General features: G+C 47.6%; 3 protein-coding genes across 4 annotated transcripts in view; 2 read left to right on the top strand and 1 right to left on the bottom strand.

Moving 5' to 3' along the window:
* Window positions 1–3,377, bottom strand: part of Ltn1 (E3 ubiquitin-protein ligase listerin) — a 46,548-nt gene extending 43,171 nt beyond the window's left edge. Inside the window, exons 1-4 of the mRNA XM_065454846.2 lie at window positions 3,171–3,377; window positions 2,300–2,515; window positions 1,418–1,516; window positions 453–683 (exon numbers count right to left, since the gene is read on the bottom strand). Coding sequence (XP_065310918.2) covers window positions 453–683; window positions 1,418–1,516; window positions 2,300–2,515; window positions 3,171–3,215 — 591 coding nt within the window. The 5' untranslated portion in view covers window positions 3,216–3,377. The remainder of the gene's footprint in view (window positions 1–452; window positions 684–1,417; window positions 1,517–2,299; window positions 2,516–3,170) is intronic.
* Window positions 3,378–3,611: 234 nt separating this feature from the next.
* kri (uracil phosphoribosyltransferase krishah) lies at window positions 3,612–7,545 on the top strand. Of its 2 annotated transcripts, XM_065454849.2 has the most exons (7): window positions 3,615–4,156; window positions 4,257–4,299; window positions 4,418–4,487; window positions 4,570–4,632; window positions 4,714–4,875; window positions 6,028–6,126; window positions 7,310–7,545. In XM_065454849.2, the coding sequence occupies exons 1-7, from the start codon at window positions 3,996–3,998 to the stop codon at window positions 7,414–7,416; spliced, it is 705 nt and encodes a 234-aa protein (XP_065310921.1). In that variant the 5' UTR covers window positions 3,615–3,995; the 3' UTR covers window positions 7,417–7,545. The 2 variants fall into 2 exon arrangements, with proteins under 2 accessions (XP_065310920.1, XP_065310921.1); XM_065454848.2 differs by having other exon boundaries at window positions 3,612–4,156; window positions 4,473–4,632.
* A 5,312-nt stretch (window positions 7,546–12,857) lies between these two features.
* On the top strand, window positions 12,858–16,851 carry LOC135920510 (TNF receptor-associated factor 1-like). Its single transcript, XM_065454797.2, has 2 exons — window positions 12,858–13,287; window positions 15,724–16,851. Exons 1-2 carry the CDS (start codon window positions 12,950–12,952, stop codon window positions 16,754–16,756), a joined length of 1,371 nt encoding a protein of 456 aa, XP_065310869.1. The 5' UTR covers window positions 12,858–12,949; the 3' UTR covers window positions 16,757–16,851.
* The last annotated feature ends 1,829 nt before the right edge of the window (window positions 16,852–18,680 follow it).

Raw genomic sequence — 18,680 nt, forward strand, 5'->3', positions numbered from 1 at the left:
AAAACTCTGATAGATTGACTATCTGGTAGATTAATTCATTGGTTGAACAGTTCTTTTAGCCCCCGATCCTATGCAATCACTTTCCCTCACACACAAGTGTATAATGCTGCATCTTTTCTACATATTTTAAAGGTTTCTCTCTCATTTGGCATGCTTGCACTTAAAAGAATTCTTTTTAACCACTTCCTTCCGCCATGCCTGCAAAAGCTCCAAGGTACACTAAAATGAAGAAATAAATAAGCCTGTCCCTATCTTCAGGCACCTGAACCACTCTGATCACCGACTCCACCAATATTCTTTAGATCGAGAGTGAGAGAGTAGGCGCAGTGGTAGCAAGCCCTCTGTGTGGAAAGTGCATGCAATGACCACACATGCACCTGCTTTGTACTAGAAGGGTCCAGTATCCCCATTGTGCCATAGCAAGCTAGTATGGCTCGGAGATGACTGCTTACACTGAACAGCTCCTGGCTGAAGAACTGGAACACTTGGACTTGCTTCTCGCTTGAGAAAGCAGCCTCAAAGGCAGCCCTTGCAGCAGTTGCGGCAGGTGCAAATGGGTCGCTCTGAGAGACAAGCCAGGCACCAATCAGGGCCTTGGTGTGGGGAGCAAGGTCTCTCCTGACCCTCTGACAGATGAGCTCGTGGACACGATGCGTGGCTTCCCGCACACGACGATCATTGTCCTAGATTAACAAGACAAGAGCATGTCAGTAGTGCACATCATAATGCAGCATAACAGATGCAGCACTGTGTTGAAGGTTTTGTTTTTGCTCTTTTTTTGCCGGTTATTGCCTGCCCGAGTGCAATATGAAGTGTGGAACTGGGTTCAAGGTCAACAACCTAAAAGCAGTGCAGGTGACAAGACAACAGCAAAACTTAAGGTACTGACAGCTACAGAATCGTGAGAATTAAGGACAAATCAAAGGCAGCACGGTTCAGACTATGGCAGGCTTGCCCTGCCTTGTGGAAACTAAAGAACGAATGTAATATCCATTACTATAGTTTATCATGAGCTGTTGATCGGAAGAAGAAGCCATGCTAATGCGGAAATGAAATGTTAAATGGCAACAGGCCAAGGATTTTTCTTGCTGTGTCTCAATTTGTACTCTGTCTTCTGCAAATACGTGACACTATTTTGTGCATGCGCTTTACAGAATTCAAGATAATCACAACGACAAAATTGTTTCCGGTCTCATTCAAAGGCACATGCACCACAGTGCGTTGCCTGCAAAAGGCCTGCGCTACATATAAATTAAATTCCGGCTTTTTACATACCAATACCACAATCTGATAACGAGGTACGCTGTCATAGGGGACTCAAAATAAATTTTCACCAGTTGGGATTCTTTAACATGCAGCCTGTACTACAGGATGTAAAGTACCCACAGTTACAAAAGATGCGACGCAGCACAGTTACCAAGGAAAGCTTGTTGTAGAGACGAGGCCAGAAAGGGAGGGCTCCTTTAACCAGTTCCACATCTTTCTCTTTCACAAGATCAAGGAGCTCTTGTAGAGCCTGCAAAATAGGAACAAAAGAACATCATTAAAGAAGGTTGTACTTTCACCTTTCCCAAATATTTAGAGTAATGATGTAATTCCATCATCATTCGCTGCCATAAAATTGTGGAATGGTTTACCCATCCGCATTAAATCTTCATCCTTTCATAAATTTAGTCATGCCCTTAAGCTGTTTTATATGTATAACTAAGTTTACGTCATTCAGTACACTACATTTTCCATTTGTATGTATTGAGTTTTTTTGTTTTTTTATGCACTATAGGCTTGTATACAGACAACTTGTTTTCGTTAATTTTATTTTTCTGTGTTGTATTTTCGCGATTGTGTGTTTCTTTTAATTAGCTTGCTCTTCTTTAATACATCTATCCGCTGTTATTGTTAAACGAGGGTCCCATTGCAGTCTTTGACTTTGGGATACTCGTCTGTATATTGTCTCTCACCGATTCATTGTACTTAAAGAATAATAAACTGAAATTGAAACAGTGATGGTGAATATGTGTGAATCACTGCATGTGATAATTTGTTATCTTTTTTCTCTTCCTAACAATCAATGATTTAGGAGACATGTTCCTGCTATTGCATAACACAGATTCAAAGTTAAGGATTTACACATTCAGAGGCACACCAATCACACCTTGATCAGATTCTCAGCTAGCTGAATCTATGCAGTGCAATTCAATCAATGAAACCCAATCCTGCAAAGAGAAAGTGCCTCAAGCAATGACTGGCTTCTATATGTACGCGGTGACCAGCACCACACGGCTGAAACTGAAATTGTCACCTTGAGCCTTGTTGTTTGGTCACGCTTGGTTAGTTTGCGCATGACCATTCGGAAGTCACTGTCCACACTCGAGTCTGCGTCATCGATGACGTGCTGTCCCGTAGGCGGTATGTACGCAGGGCAGTCACCAGCCAGAGAAGTGAATCCCACAAATCCAGTCAGGCCAGAGGCACCACTGGCTGACAGAAGTTGGGCACTCCTTCCGCTGCTAGATGGCTGCACAAGACAGGACTCGGCGTAAATCATCACTCTTCGATAGGCACAAAAACTTGTGAAGCGTAAAATGAGCTTCGGGGGTAAATTATCACTCAGCAGACTTCCATTAAAACAGCGCACAGAAAGCACTTTCGAAAAGGTGTTGAGTCAGTTCACCCTCGATGAAATGTTTAATCGATACATCACCATAGCTGTTGCTCAGGATTTGCTCGCCGAACGCGTCTAAAGCACACTATTATACCATTGCCTTGAATACGCTTACGGTCAGTGTTTTTAGAACTATGAGCACGGAATATCGAAATGTGTGATGAATCAAAACTAGAAAGGCTGATCACCTCTGAGTTGAAACCATGCTGGTGAAATGCACAGCGAATGTGTCGATTCAAAAATACAAGAAGAAAAGAACGCATGAAAGCACAGGTAACATGTGGACGACGTACGCGACAGATTGGACAACTGATATATGTATGACTCAACCGCGTGTATCTTTTACAGACGCGCACAAAGTCCAAGAAGGCATCAGAATTTAAACTTGACCACGTACACTGGGTGCTTAGGACATGCAGGGACTGCGCGTTAATCAATTGGCAACACCGAAAACGGCGTCACAATGCTTTCGGCAGGCGAGGCCGTGATTGTTAGACATAGCACTCACCCGTGTATTGCCCTTCGTTCTAGGCGCCTTCTTATTGCCTCCCATTTTTAGAAATTTCGTTCGTTGAACGTGTTATTAAGAGGTAAAACTGACTCGTTTGTAGCGAAGGAAACGGCTCAAATCGTCACATATTTCCACAGTCGTACGACGCGAACCACAACACGGCGAAACGCAGAGGAAGCCGGAGGAGGAAAGGGAGCAGAGGAGGCTGAAACCGAAACTCGTTGCTAAAACCATCCAAAACTGTCACAAAAATTATTGTTTTCACCTAATGTTAAAACTAAGCAGCCTTACTTCCTGTTTAAAAGTATTTCTAGTTATATTTGGGCAGATTAAATAGTGTTTACATTCAGTTAGTGACCTTCTTTAGTGTGGCGCTTGCTGCCGTTATAATTCGTAATAGAGTATACTAGTTACGATCATTGTCTATGATCATTGTCTAGTACACTCTAATTCAAAAGTGTACTGTGTATCAACGTTTACAGAATCTACTTCTACGCACACCGTTCCCGAATTCAGCTTTCGTTTTTTTTTTCGCTTTCTTTTTTATTGCACACACTGTCCTCTGCCCTGTTTACAACTTTCACCGCTTTCACTTTAATGCACTGGCGTGGAACGAACCATTGATCTGTTTACTTGCCGGCCTCTATCGCCAGGCTAAACCGGCCTGTTCCTACAATCTACCAACGGCACTTAATTTATTGCCCCATGTCTGCAATGGTTGGTTCTTTATTCTATGGCTAACACTTCGCTGTGTTGGCGCAAGAGCTTGGGAGTAGTGGGAAAGACCTACCGAGACAAGTTGAAGAAGAAAACGGGCGAAGCATGACGTCGACCGATCAGCCGGACGTCGTGAAAAATGCGAACACGAGGTCTCCTACGGAGGCAAAGCAAGTTAGTCCCGACCACTTTAGGTTCGGCAAGAGAATGAAGATCATTCCCATGAACGATCAAATCAAGGAGCTGCAAACAATCATTCGCGACAGGTGAGGCACCCTGCTCGTACTGCATGCCCCAACGTGTGTCACGCATGCAGTCCGTCTACTGTATCTTTGTTCATGAACGTAACTTTGTGATATTTCACAGGAATACTACTAGAAGCGAGTTTGTGTTCTACGCCGACAGATTGGTAAGCCCGCGCTCATGCGATTGAGCGGAATTTTGAGCAGAAGGATCGCTCGCGGTTTCAACCGCAAGTGACGGTACGCGGTCTATTGACTGACGTGTTGCACTGTATTCACCTTCAGATTCGGCTTGTAGTGGAAGAAGGGCTTAACCAGTTGTCGTACTCTGAATGTGCAGTTACTACGCCGACAGGTGAGCTTGTGTCGGTGCCTCTTAGAAGAAGACCACGAACGCCTTGCAACTTTGAGGCGAAGCCATGTTGGAAATTTTTCAGGATCAATCTACCAAGGAATCAAATTCCTAAGAGGAAGCTGTGGCGTGAGCATCGTACGAAGTGGTGAGCAGCGCTGCGGCTTCACAAGTTCTATTAGTATGCTATAGTGAATTGTGGCACGGACAAGACTTTGTTGTTCTTCAGGTGAAGCCATGGAGCAAGGCCTCAGGGACTGCTGCCGTTCTATCCGCATTGGAAAAATCCTGATACAGAGTGATGAAGAAACACACGAAGCTAGCGTTGTGTACGCCAAGTTTCCGGTCGACGTTCACAGCAGGAAGGTGTTGCTGATGTACCCCATCATGAGTAAGCACTGCGCTCGTTTCCATCGTCTTTTCGTGGCTAAGAGACTTTCCAGCAACTTCACTTTACTAAGCGAGCAGGCCTTGTTTCAGTTTATCTTGCATGACAGGTTGTTTGTTATTTCGTCTATGGTAGGAAGACCTTGCTTTTCCTGTTCCTGGTTTATCTTAGTTTCTAGAAGATTCCTAATTACACTGGTCCTCAGCGTGTGCAGTGACAAGCCGCAGATGTCATACATAAGACTGCTCAATTAGTTCCTATGATATGTGGTTTAGTGAGCTTTAACGCAGTGTCCATATTGCAAACTCAGGTCACTCAATCAGCTCATTGCCCGCCAAGCTCACCTCACCAGACCTGCTTTATCTTAGTTCCAAGGTGACATCCACAGTTCCAAGGAGTTGACTTACGTGAGAATGAGACCACCATGCCATATTTGGCAGGTTGGCATATTGTAAGATGCACTTAAGCAAACAGCACCAAAACAGGTCACCGAAAAATGTGATAGGACACAGCGCTATGTTCTTGTTGGTTCTCTTATGCTACCTATTTTTCCCACCTACCTTAGGACAATGAGGGCTGTTGATGCAAAAATCATGGCAGTGACAGTGGGTTGTCAGATGCCAATGCAGAATGCCCACCATCCAGTCTGTCACTATACGCTTTCAGTGCACAAAAGTCTTGCAGACACATTTGATAAATTTGCCCTAAATAAATGCTTGTCTCTGTAACAGCATAAACTGAAATCAAATCAAAGAACACCTCTGTAAGGCAACATGAAAAAAAGAAAATGGGGGATGTAGATAACAGTTGTCTTATTTTGACTAGAAATGAAAGTGATTGGTACCAACCAGCAGAACTGTCACTCTGCAGAAATGTGCTGTTCATATAAAAAAAAAATCATTGTAAGAATCTCTCAAGATTTGTAAGAGCAGATAACGAAAGGAGGGGTGTTTTTTAAGTGTAGTTACCAGAGCTACAAATGGAGGCAAAGTTTGTAAATTTGGTTGATAGTTTCTGTTGTAATTAGTACTCATAATGTACACCAGAAATTCAGCATAAATTTGCACATTTCTCTAAGGTAAAAACAAAAAATGACAAGGGTGTTTTAAATTGGGTTAGTGCTCAAATACTGTTTTGTTGAATCTGCATTTGCAGGTACTGGAAACACCGTGAACAAAGCTGTTCAAGTTCTGAAGGACCATGGAGTGCAGGAAGAAAACATCTTTTTGTTGAATCTGTTCTGCACGCCTCATGGTAACTGCAGCTGTGTTAACAATTAGTATCTGTTGTTTGATTGTATGCAGCTGATCACCAACATGAGTGTGTTCTCGGGGATTCTGTCATGGGCAGCACATGAGTATGTGTGCTTTGTTAAGTGATTCTGTGCAAGGTCGCTGCCATTTACAGTAGCAAAGGAAAAGAAAAATCACAACTCATAACAGTGTGATATAGAAAAAATACATATTTAAACGTTGATGTCACCCAAGTAATGCATGTCTGTACCACTTCGAAAACAACTGACGTCTTTTAATGACTAGGTTCATCTGTAGACCATTATCGGAGCCTTGCATGTTCGATATGCAAGGCTTTCACACAATACTACCTTTAGTTTGTTCTGCTTTCCTTTCCACAGCTGGTTGTTGAGCCATCCTTCTCATTAAATTATTCTAATCTCATCTGTAGCTTTAATTACATTCAGTAGCATTCATTCATGATGGTTGGCTGCAAAACAGGTACCTTCTATAAAAAATAAATGATCTTATTGAAATGTTTGCTTTGCTACAGGACTAGAGAGCCTGTAATTGCTATGCCAAACAATAAATCGTTGCTTTGCTTTTGTGCATGAAAAGAATTGTTTCAATCGTGAGCACTGTCTTTTGAAGTATGCAGTAAAAAACAAAAGAGCCGTGTAGAATACAAGCAATTTAAATCAAGCAGTCTAAGCACGATAGAGCTGTAAGATCGCCCATAAAGTTTATCTGTTACACTGCAATCTGTTCCTGGTCAGTGAAGGATTCAGGCTTTAGCACTGCTTCTGTCTGTTGAAGTAAACATTTCGCGAGTTCCTTACAGTGTAGTGGAACCCACAGCTAGCAACAGGCAATAAAGAATGAGTATGTCTCACCCATTGTCCACCTCTAATCTACTCATGTGTGAGATCACTTGGAAGGAACAATAATAGAGGGATTAGTGGTGGCCGATGGGAGAGTCTTGAATTTTTATTGTGCAGCCAGTTTTTTTCTTTATATGATCATAGTAAAATAAAAAGGATTACATACCATATAAACTAACACGTATATTAATGTTTACTTAACAATATTGCAGCACAGGGATTCATACTGCACCAGCAAAGTTAGTGTAGCTTTCATGAGCTCACAAATTATTGCATGCAACTGAACTCCTGCTTTTTCTTTCTTTTTTTTCTTCACTTTGGCAGCTGCCAAGTCGGTGATGAAGGCATTCCCAACAATGACGGTCCTCACATCAGAACTTCATCCTGTTGCTCCTAACCACTTTGGCCAGAAGTACTTCGGAACCGATTGACGAAACCTCTATGTGTTGATTTTTATCGCGTTTTTAGGACATGCCTGATATATTCAGACTGTTTTAAATGCTTTTAAGTTATTATACACCAGAATAAATGTTACTTGTTGATAAACACAAATCATATAAGCTTGTCTTCGTTTTGTGTCTGTAGCTGCACGAACTTGCAGTACAAAAAGTATTCTGGGGTTTAATGTTATAAGACTACACAGTGGGTTATGACGTGCCGGTTATGAGCGACGCTGTAGTGGAGGATTCCGGATTAATTTTTACAGCCTGGGATTCGTTGACATGCACTGTTACGAACGGCCTGCAGAGGTGCCGACCTACAAAATTCTCCCAGCCCATTGACCTGTGGAGGCTGGCGTTCTTCGGGGAAACGACCGACGGAAAGGCGCCACTAGGTCCACTGCGACGACTCGCTTTGAAAGGACGACCAGACGTAAGTCCCCAGCCCATCGGTGCCACCATGGCTGCGGCGACAACCTGCTTTGTGAAGACCAGAGTGCGCCGCGTCAACTGGTGGACGGCGCCGAGATGGCTAGACGCAGTCGGTGGAGTAAGTATTGTAAGTGTGTACGCCACCGCCTTCGCGGTGCGGCTTGGAGCAGGGGAGCTCCTGGAAGATATTTTGGCGGTGCCGTCTCACACAGCTGTGAAGTCGTCAGTGAATGGACAGACACGGCGGCCATTGTCTGCGGCGTCGACTCTGGGATAAAGAGGCGCCTGCTCGGGTCAAGCACTGCGAGAACCCTCTCACCTTGGTGTGGTCAGTGCAGCCTGTGCGGAAGTGAGTGCGTAAACCCTCCCCCTCAAAGGCGGGTCGGCTACGATGACTTTGGACGCTCCGAATTGGTCGGCGGTGAACTGCCGTTTTCCCTCACCTAGGGATCTAGGGAGGACGGAGTACTTAAGGAGCTCTTGGCGGCTCCTCAGGGTGCATTCCTCTTTCAGTCATGTTAGGCTGACGAGCTGTACCGTTCTGATGTAGATACTGTAAATAAATCCCATATTCCTTCTCGATGAGATGAGAACAAGTCTTTCCCTTCAATAACGTCCTCAGCGTGGATAAGCTGGATGACGGCATGGACCAGCTACCAATTATTTCATGCCCGACGCCAACCATCACAGTACCCAGACCGCAGTAACACGATCGTGTTTGCATTCCGCGGCCATGGCAATGTGGCCACCATGCCCGGGGATCGAATCCCGCGACATCGTGCTTAGCAGCGTAACGCATACTGCCCTGAGACACTGTGGCAGCTTTAATGTTCGTAAACCAGCGACCTTTGCGACTAATAGCGTAATACGAAAGAGAGGGAACAGAAGTGGAAACCACGTATTTTGCTTTTCAGCACTTTTGAACAAACCCGCCGCTGAAGCTCAAGGTCAAAGGTACGATGCCAGCCGCATTTCCATGGAGACGAAATGCAATATCTCCTGTGCACTTAAATTTAGGTGCACGTTAAAGAACTCAAGATAGTCAAAATGTTTCCACTGCGGCGTGCCTCATAATCGTAACGTGGTTTTGGCATGTAACACCCCGAGACTTAGTTGAAACTTCGAGCAACAATCTTTTGCAATTAAGGAAACTGTAACATCGAAGTGCCAGTCTCGTCTTCCAGAAAACTCCCTTCACTAAGGTTTGTCTCAAGGCTCTTTGCATACGCTAAAAATAACAGCAATGCCGCCGCGTATCTTTGTGACGTCACGCTGCGCTCCGTTTTTCCTTTTTCCCAGACGTGTCTATGCATGCGTGCAGACCTCGCCGACAAATAGTTCGCGACAGTCGGCTTCTCCGCAGTACGAAGCTTTATGCAGAAAAGCGCGCTTCTCCGTTTCTATTCATTTTTATATGCGATAGCATTTGTACGGATACTCAGACGCCGTCGCCGTGATGTTTCGTACAATGTCACAAGTGCGACAATATCACGGCCGCATGTCGTATGCTAAGTCAAAGCGTGCAAGTGTGAGCTAAGGAGGATGGTGGCTTGACCTCACGCGCACAAGGGAGGAAGCGCGCCGTGACCATATTATTCGACCATATTATTAGCGATGACCATATTATTCTATTCATTCCTCCTCTATTGCCTCATTGATATATTAAATATAATTATTATTTCTTATTTATTTTCCTCTACGTAGCATGACAATCTACTGAACCGTTTCGATTTTCCCTCGCCTAAATTTATGTAACAAAATTTTAGATTTTTACCTCCTCTTCTGAACACACAAGCAAAGTCTGCCCGACTCTTGGCCAATCCCCGCGAGTGGGTAAGCGCCAAACCACGGAGGAAGGAAACTAAGGAGAGGCCCTACCCCCTCCGCGCGCTAGGAGAAAAGTGTGGCGGAAATGACGTGGTAGGTTCTCATTTTTTTGCTGCTTTTTTATTTTTTTTTGCTGTATGGCCACGCCTTTTGGGCCACAATGGCGGCGTTGTTTGAGCGCTCACACGTGTTGCTCTGGTAGGTTTCGTGCCGTGGCAAAGGCGCTGTGTGGGCGGGTTTGCGTTAGTCACCGTGTCTTGTTGCGCTGTGTTACCTGCACCGTGCTCTGCCGGATGTTGCGCGAGCGCGAGCGCTCCGCGCGTGAAACCACGCGCAGCGCGGCGTGGTTTCGCGAAAGATGTAAACAAGAGAGGAGGGTGGCACAAAAGGCGGAGCATCGCCATGAGCAACGCCAACTTCCGGCTTCACTTTTGCTTCACAAAGAGTGACGTCAGGGCCTCTCCTTAGTTTCCTTCCTCCGTGCGCCAAACTCATCAAGGACATCATCATCATCATCATCAAGCGCGCCGTCTTCTTTCGCGCGAATGGCAGCGGAGATGACAGGGGGCGGGAGGGGGGGGGCTTATTCGCCAGCGTCGGCTGCGTATGGCGCGGCTGAGCGCCAAAGCGAGCTGCGGTGGGTACAGAGTCTAGGCGCCCCGAGGGCTGATAGCGTCGTGTGCGCTGTGTTCTCGCCGCCTATAGTTCGCGTTGAAGCGAGAGCCAGCAGGAATGACAACTCGCTTGCTGCTGCTGTCGCTCTCCGTCACGTCATCGTTTTGACAGCGGGTGGCCGCGGTCATGAGATGTGTTATGTGTGTGCGCGCACGACACCACACATGTTAAATTGCTTAGTAAGCAAACGTTTACACGGCCGATAAAACTACTATCCTTACTTCGCATCGTTGTCTAATATATTGCTATTGCAATCGATTCTTCGCCTTTCGGGTAAAACTGGGACATATTTTTGGCAAATTCCACGATCACATCATCTTTACTACGTGATCACCAAAAGAAACGAAAAAAAATAAGCAGAAGAAAATTGCCCGTAAAAGCCGACTTCACTGTACGAATGTTCTATAAAGATGATGTATTTGTGCGCACGTCTCTACTCGTGCGGCCGCAAGCACTGTTCAACCTTACTGCCTGTGAACAAAAGGAGTGAAAAATACGGAACTTAGTAAAACACGGTCAGCTGCACACAGAAGCGCGTCAGCTGTGAAAGCTGGCTCCTTCATTATGCGATACCTAGTGTGGTGTTGGTGGTGGTGATGATGATTTACTGCCATCCTCTTTTAAACGCGGCGGCAACAAATAGTCACCTGTGGCCTGCTTAAGCTAATCAGGTATGCTATACATATGCTTATCATATACATGCCCGTTTCCATGGGTCAAAGACGCAGCAGTGAAACTGGCGAGGAATGTAGGCAACCACCACAGTCTTTCGCATCGCACTTCTCTCTGTCCCCAAGCACCTCTCTCTGCTCACCATACTTCACTCGACAAACATCAAGCAATGCCTTCGCTATCGCTACATCGCTGCGTTGAAGTCTCACGGTGTGCATTGCGTGAAACGCTGTTTGCATTTCTGCACTGCTTGTGAACGGTGGAGTGCATAAGCACTGCATGGTATTAAAGATGTAACCTTGGTGGTGGTGCATATAATTGCACGAGTTTTTACACATTGCATATGGTGACAATAGACAACCGTGCACACCACATTTCGTTTTATAGCATTTAATTAACGGCCGCTTCACCCAAGCTATCCGCTTATAATTCACATAGATTCGATCTGCATAATCTTCCCTTGCTTATTTTAGAGCGCAGCTCTTTAGCGATTGTTCTCGTGTTTCGCGGTGTCGTCGTCCCTCGCCGTAACCAAGGTCATCATCCGCGCACTCCTGTCATCATCTCTCGCGCGCAGCGCGATTCGCTCTCCCCTTATGCAAAAAAGAGATGAGGTGTGAATACAGGACACAAGAGTAGAAAAGTGGACAACACGAACGCCGTGTTGTCCACTTTTCTACTCTTGTGTCCTGTCTGCACGCCTCGCCTCTTTTTTGCATAATGAATCCTTACCAACTAGCTCAGCTTTCTGTCGTTCTAAGCTCTCCCCTTGTCCTCCAAATCCGGATCACGTGTTCTCGCCTATCCTTTCGCCCCCTTCCTCTGCGCAGCGCCGTTTCGCTGACTCTCGCTGCTACCGTCTACTCCGCCCTCGCCGTCCCATCTCCCGCTGTCGCGGCACTACCGCGGTGCCAGCCCCTTGCCGCCTCGCGCGTGATCCACGGCTCTCGGCTCCTCCGTCTCCGCGTCGCACGGCGTGGCTGTACAATGTAAAATGATTTACACCCTAAAAAGTGAGAAAAAAAGGTGTAAATGTGTCTATAACTCACACCCTTAGTGTGTTTTTTATATAGACAACACCCCAAGGGTGTGAGTTATAGACACATTTACACCCTTTTTCACTTTTTAGGGTGTAAATTATTTTACAGTGTACGGCTCTCAACCGTGTCTCTCGCTTCCCCGTTGGCGCGGGGCGCGTTCCTCAGTGGCATTTGTCGCCTCTGGCAGTGTTTGCGCTTGGCTGTCCTTCTCTCGCCTCCACTCTTGCCCTATATTTCCCATTACCTGGTGCAGTGCCGTTGCGGCGACTCGAAACACAGTGATAGCGTTTCGTCCCCTTACTTCTACTTCCCACCCTAACCTTGTGCGGCCACGTTGAGGCCTGCAGCTGTGTCTGTGAGTGAATGAGTGTGTGACTTAGCTCTACTCAATACCCCTGTTCTCCACCCGTTTCCTCATCCCACCTCAGAAGAAACATCAAATTATAATTGCTAATCTCCCCTCACCTTCTCCGCGGCGGTGATTCACTATGAAATGGCGCGATGGCCGGAACGCCGGCTCAGTAGCGGCGGATCGCAGTGTGTTCTGCCCAATCCGAAACGCAGAACCGGCTCCGTTCGGCACTGCATGTTCTGCATGCGGTTGCCTGTTGTTGAAATAAGGCAGCAGCTGAGTTGAAAGATCGCATTACCAAGAAGCGTAATCGTCGGCCACATTTTTTTTTGTTTCCCTAAAAACCTGTTCCAATAATGGATTTTGCCTGCGTCGCTCGTTTCTCGGCTAATCCCTCTTGGTGGGTATGGGCCAGAGTCCTTGAGGTGATCATCATCATCGTCATCATAACCATTCCACAGCTGGGCGGCTGCGGAGGCGGCGACCAGTGACATTGGCAAGTCGTCAGGAAGGCAAAATTCTCGCCATGGACCGACCCGCGGCCGCCGCCGCCGCGCCAGCTCTGGCCACTTCGGTGCCGGCGCTGCAAAAGCGCTACGTGATCGGCTTCGAGCAGGCGGGCCTGGCCGACTGGACCGAGATGGAGTTCGCCAGCCCCATACCGCGCTTCACCTCCTGCCTGGTGTGCGGCGCCATCGCGTCCGAGATGCTCTGGTCGCGCTGCTGGCACGTCTTCTGCCCGCTCTGCGCGGCCATGATGGGCAGCGAGGAGGGCGTCGTGGCCTGCCCGCTGGACGGCGCCGTGACGCCGCTCGACGCCCTCCACAGGGACAAGATCGCACTCGAGGTGCTGCTCGCCTTCAGGTACGCGCACGCATCTATTCTAATATCGGCGGCCGCATTTCGATGGGGGAGTGAAATGCAAGAAAAAGAAAAACGCCCGTGCCCCGTGCATTGGGTGTACGTTAAAGAATGCCAGGCGGTCAAAATTAATCCGGAGTATTGCCTCATAATCATATCGTGGTTTTGGCACGTAAAGCCCCAGATCTTTTTTTTTAATTTTTGGTAAAACTCATATAAAAATGAAATAAAGGAATTCCCGCACCATTAAAATTTCGCAGGTGTAATGCCAATGGAATATAAAATAACGGGGGGCGTGTTAACACACACGTATTTTTCATAATAAAAGCCAATTACAGAATTTAAAAAATCACCGACGATTAAGATGCTCCCCAATGCGAAATTTGATAACAGCTCTATCCGCGTTTTCATTTCGAGATATATTCGCTGGTGCGGACAACTGTCTTGTGCGGCACGCTGCAAACGGAGCGAGGTGTGGCGCGAATGCCTCGCTAATCGGGAGATCGCGAGAGGCAGCGCGTGCGTGACGCGCGTGCGCACAGCAGATGCCGCAGACAGACCTCCGCTCATGCAGCGCTTTGTTTCCATATATGGCATCTGCGGACGCGCACGGCGCATGTCTTATCGATGGCGTTACTGGTGAACAGACGACGCTCGCTACTATAGCGCCATCTCGTAGCGATCGTCGCCGCAGAAAACGTTTTGTGCGCAAGGAGGTATATACTAAAGCTTCTGGAGTGGCAGCCGCTGAGGCAGCCTATGGGAGCGAGTCAAGCGGCCGGGGGCAAAAGAGGGCAGGCCCAGCTTATAGGCACCGCGGAACACGTGCGGCAGTCGAGCGCGTTTTCGGTTCCCCGATCTAAAGTTGCACAAGCAATATTTGTTTATGTTACATAACTGTTTTACTTGCGATGAGGCAATTTAGTTACAGTAATATATGATACCACATTTATTTTTTTAGTGCCTGAAAGCGTTTCAATGATTGGCTTCTGTTAATGTGTAAGCATCCTTTTGGCGAGTACCACAGATCCTTTCACGCGAAAAGTTTGATGCCTCACCTGCGCAAGAATGCGTAATTTACCAATACGTTTAATCGTTATAATAGTGTAAATGTAGACGATTGGTAGGTAGCTTTATGAGCGATTAGGAAAAATATAAACCAATAAAACATTATCAGAGAGAATACCCACAGGGATACATAGGGCCCCATAAATAGAAGATACATGGGGAAGTTTATAGTAGGGGTGGGCTAACTTCTGACTCTATGATCACGGAAACTCGCTCTCAACACGCTGGAGTGAGGAAGCGCGGCAGCAGCAGCGAGCGAATTGACCTTCGTGCTGCCTCTCGCTTGAACGCGAACTAAGCGGAGAGAACACAGCACACACAAAACTATCAGAGCTCGGTGCACTCTGTCACCATTGCAAATCGCTGTCAAAGCAGGGCCCACGCGGCCGCGTCATTCGCAACCGCCGCCATCGCCCGCAAGGCACCGGGGGCGTTGCACTCCGGCCTGCGATGGGAACAGTGTACAGGCGCGCCGAGGGCTGATAGCTTCGCGAGCACTGTGTTTTTGCCACTTAGTTAACGATGGAGCGAGAAGCAAATTCGCTCGCTGCTGCCGCTCTTCCTCATGCCAGAGCTTTGAGAGCGATTGTCCACAATCTCGTGATGTCTGCTTGTGCGCGCATGGCACCATGGTTGTTAATCTAGTTAGTAAGCAAATGTCCACAATTAAGTTTGTATGGCTTATAAAACTACTATCCATACTTCGTATAGCTGTCTAATAATTTGCATTCGCAATCAATGCTTCGCCTTTCGGGCGAAACTGCGTCTTTTTTGCTATTTTTTGTCTTTATTGTGCCACAGCCACACGTACACTTCTCTCATGCCAGCACCAACAGGCACTTTCAGATGGTCGCAACGTGATCCTCATGCTAGGTATGGCACATACCGACAAAGGGGGGGGGGGGGAGTGGGGTTGGCTAAGAAGTGGCCGGTATATATCGTGCAAACTTTGAGGTAATCGCCGCGTGTTGTTGATGATGATGATGATTTAGACACTATGGACATACCCGCAACTGAGTCTCGCTCAAGAAAGTACTGTTACAGTTAAAGTAAGTAAGAAGAAATTAATAAATCAAGCCAATATAAGATTTGTAACAATGCGTAACAGGCACCAGAGGTACGCGAGAGCACATCGCCAGTTTCTCTTACGCCGAAGACGCAGGAAATAAATGGATAAATTTATGGCATTTAAACAACTGCTAAAAATAGGTTCGTACACGGCGTTAGATCTGCATGTTTTCTTCCCTTTTTATTTCGTTCCTTGGGCACGGGACAGCTAAGGTGTCGTCCACTGACAGTTTAGACATACACCCACAGCCTATCTCCTCTGTTGCATGACCGCATTGATTTTATTTTTTTTTTCGGCTTCAGGGTGTACTGTCCAAATCGGCCCCTCGGGTGCGACTACATCGGCCCCATGGACAAGCTCCGCGACCACACGCGACTCTGCGGCTTCTACAACATCCAGTGCCAGATATGCGGCAGCTGGCTGAAACGCTTCCAGCTCAGGGACCACACGGCGCGAGGTTGCACGGCGACGGCGCCTCGCCCCGAACGAAATTCCGCGCCAGCTCAGCGGAACGTGCACACGGTGGTGACGGGCGACCTGTACCCCGACATCGCGCGAACCCTGACCGCTGCTGAGACGGCCCAGGCGGCGCCCACCCCTAGCGCCCCGAGCGCGGCGCCTTCCAGGCTCTCGGTCATCTTCAACGGCAACAGCAAGGAGTACGACGTGCTGGGCATGATCGCGGCCATGAAGGAGATGTGCCAGGAGTACGAAGACTTCAGGAACGCCTTCAACGACGTTCGCGAGTCCGTCAGCCTGCACGCCGAGCAGACGCGCGCCGAAATCGAGGACCTCGAGTCTAGACTCCGGGAGCAGCACCGGGTCTGGCGAGAAGACGTCGTGGGCGACGTGCGCCACCTGAGGAGCGTCCTGGGAACCAAGACGTTCGACTGGCAGGTGGCGCCCTTCTCGAAGCTCAAGAAGACGGCCGTCAGGAAGTGCACGCTGCTCAAGAGCGAAGACTTCTACGTCGGTCACCACGGCTACCGCGTGGCGCTTTCCGGGACGTTCTCGAAGAACCCGGCGGACGGACGCGTGTACCTGAGCGTCTACGTGCACCTGCTGCGCGGGATGTTCGACGCGGCGCTCAAGTGGCCCTACCGGACGGTGACCACGGTGAAGCTGGTGAACCAGGAGGCGGCCGCGGACAAGGCGGTGACCTTCGACCCCGGCAACGCGTGCGAGGACGAGCAGGACAGCTTCCAGAGGCCCAAAGCGGAACGCAACGTCGGCTACGGTTTCCCGCTCGCCGCGCTGGAGGAAATCGAGAACCCGGCCAACGGATTCCTCAAGGACGACGCCTTTGTGGTCCAGTTCTGCGCCGACCTGGTGTAGACCTGACTGCCCGGTGTCTTTCTTTTTTTTGTGAACTGATGTGTCCAAAGTTCATTATTCTCCAGCATGTAAATAAATCACTGTGTCAGCCCCAATGACCTGGTTTTATAGTATCGTCATCCTCATGCCATAATGTCATGCACTGCTGCACAAGGGCTAGAGGTCTCTAGTCACAAATCAGAGATAACTGTGCTCTTTATCTCGTGCCAGCAGTCCAAGGCTTCCGACTAATGTAGGTCTGGGCGTCCTATGCCAAATCAGTGTTTCTTGTACGTGTTAAATGGGCATCCACATATAAGTGCTATTCTTTTCTAAATGATGCAGAGAATGTCCATAAACTGATATTTATACATGCGCACACTTATATCGACCTTCATAAAGAATAATAATGACAGAATAACGCACTTTAACTTGTTCACATTTTGTCGAATTTTTGATCCAGATGCCCAGCACACAAGCAAGCTTTTTTGCAGCGTTTCTGAATATTTTTTTTTTCGAAAGTAAAGAACAGATTCGTCATTTCGGGCAAATCGCTTTATCGACAGTACAGGTCGGGAACCAACTTGGTCAACGAAGCCTGGTTACGAACGTGGATCTAGGGAGGAAAGAGGGCGGGATTCAAGCAGACTTTTTCGGCCCGGGTGCTTGAATGCAGTCATGCTATATAGTCGAGACGCAACGTTCTTTACTCCTCATGTAGATATTGTAAATAAATTCAATACCCTTCGCTCTTGATGAGAACCTGTTCACCCCTTCAACAACGTCCTCAGCGTGGATGAGTCGGATGACGGCATGGGCCAGCTATTCCTTGACATATGCCCGAGCCGAACTCTTACACTGTCGCCTCTTTTCATGTCATGCGGTATAACATGCATATGCAAATGGGAAACGATAACGAAAAGCAGCTATAGCGTGTTCATTTGGTCGAGATCCGTGTACTGAACACAGAAGAGTTATTTCAGGCAGTTATTTATGGTGGGAAAGTACTGCGGGATTGGGCCAGAGCGGCTGCGAAAAATGTGCGACTGTGCCATATGCCTTGCCTGTATATTGTCGCGATGCAGTAACGTTGAAGAATATAAAACGGTGAAAAGCGTGATTCACGAAGCCAACTCTTTATTGAGCCAACTTGTACCCACACAACTAACGCTCAAGCACAACGATAGCGGCGAGTATACAGGCGGCGATCACCGAAAAAATCTGGCGCGCGATCGGAGATCGTCGTTCGAAACATGCGTTCAGTTTCGCCTCACGGCTGATGACGTCGGCGCGACGTGTAGCCAACGACGAAACTGAACGCAAGCGGAACGCGCGTTTGAACAACAAACAATCGCCGACTGCACCCCAGATTACACAAGGCTCGGTGACGTCGGACAGAACTAGCGATAACATTCGAGAAACTAGATGCAGATAGGCACGTATATTGCGTTACGCACCATAATTGAGTATTTGTTAGCGGGTGAAATACTTGTCACCGGGAATGGTAATAAGTACACGTTTGAATATCCTTGTACCGTACGGGAATAATCTGTAATATGCATTTTTGTTATCTGCTACGCCCGAACACGTAATGAGGAGGAAAGATAACAGATGGTCATTAAGAGTTACGAAATGGATTCCAAGGGAAGGCAAGCGTAGCAGGGGGCGGCAGAAAGTTAGGTGGACGGATGAGATTAAGAAGTTTGCAGGGACAACATTGCCACAATTAGTACATGACCGGGGTAGTTGGGGAAGTATGGGAGAGGCCTTTGCCCTACAGTGGGGGTAACCAGGCTGATGACGATGATAACGACGCCCGAACGTCGAAAGTAAATTTGGGACAACGTCCTCAGCTCTCGACGTGCAGCCGTAGCCTATATTTCTCGTCATAAAACGCAGAAAAGGTGCACTCCTGGAAAAAAAAAAAACGGAAAGAAAAGAAGAA

The sequence above is a fragment of the Dermacentor albipictus genome, chromosome 5 (assembly GCF_038994185.2).
Source record: "Dermacentor albipictus isolate Rhodes 1998 colony chromosome 5, USDA_Dalb.pri_finalv2, whole genome shotgun sequence".
Taxonomy (NCBI): domain Eukaryota; kingdom Metazoa; phylum Arthropoda; class Arachnida; order Ixodida; family Ixodidae; genus Dermacentor; species Dermacentor albipictus.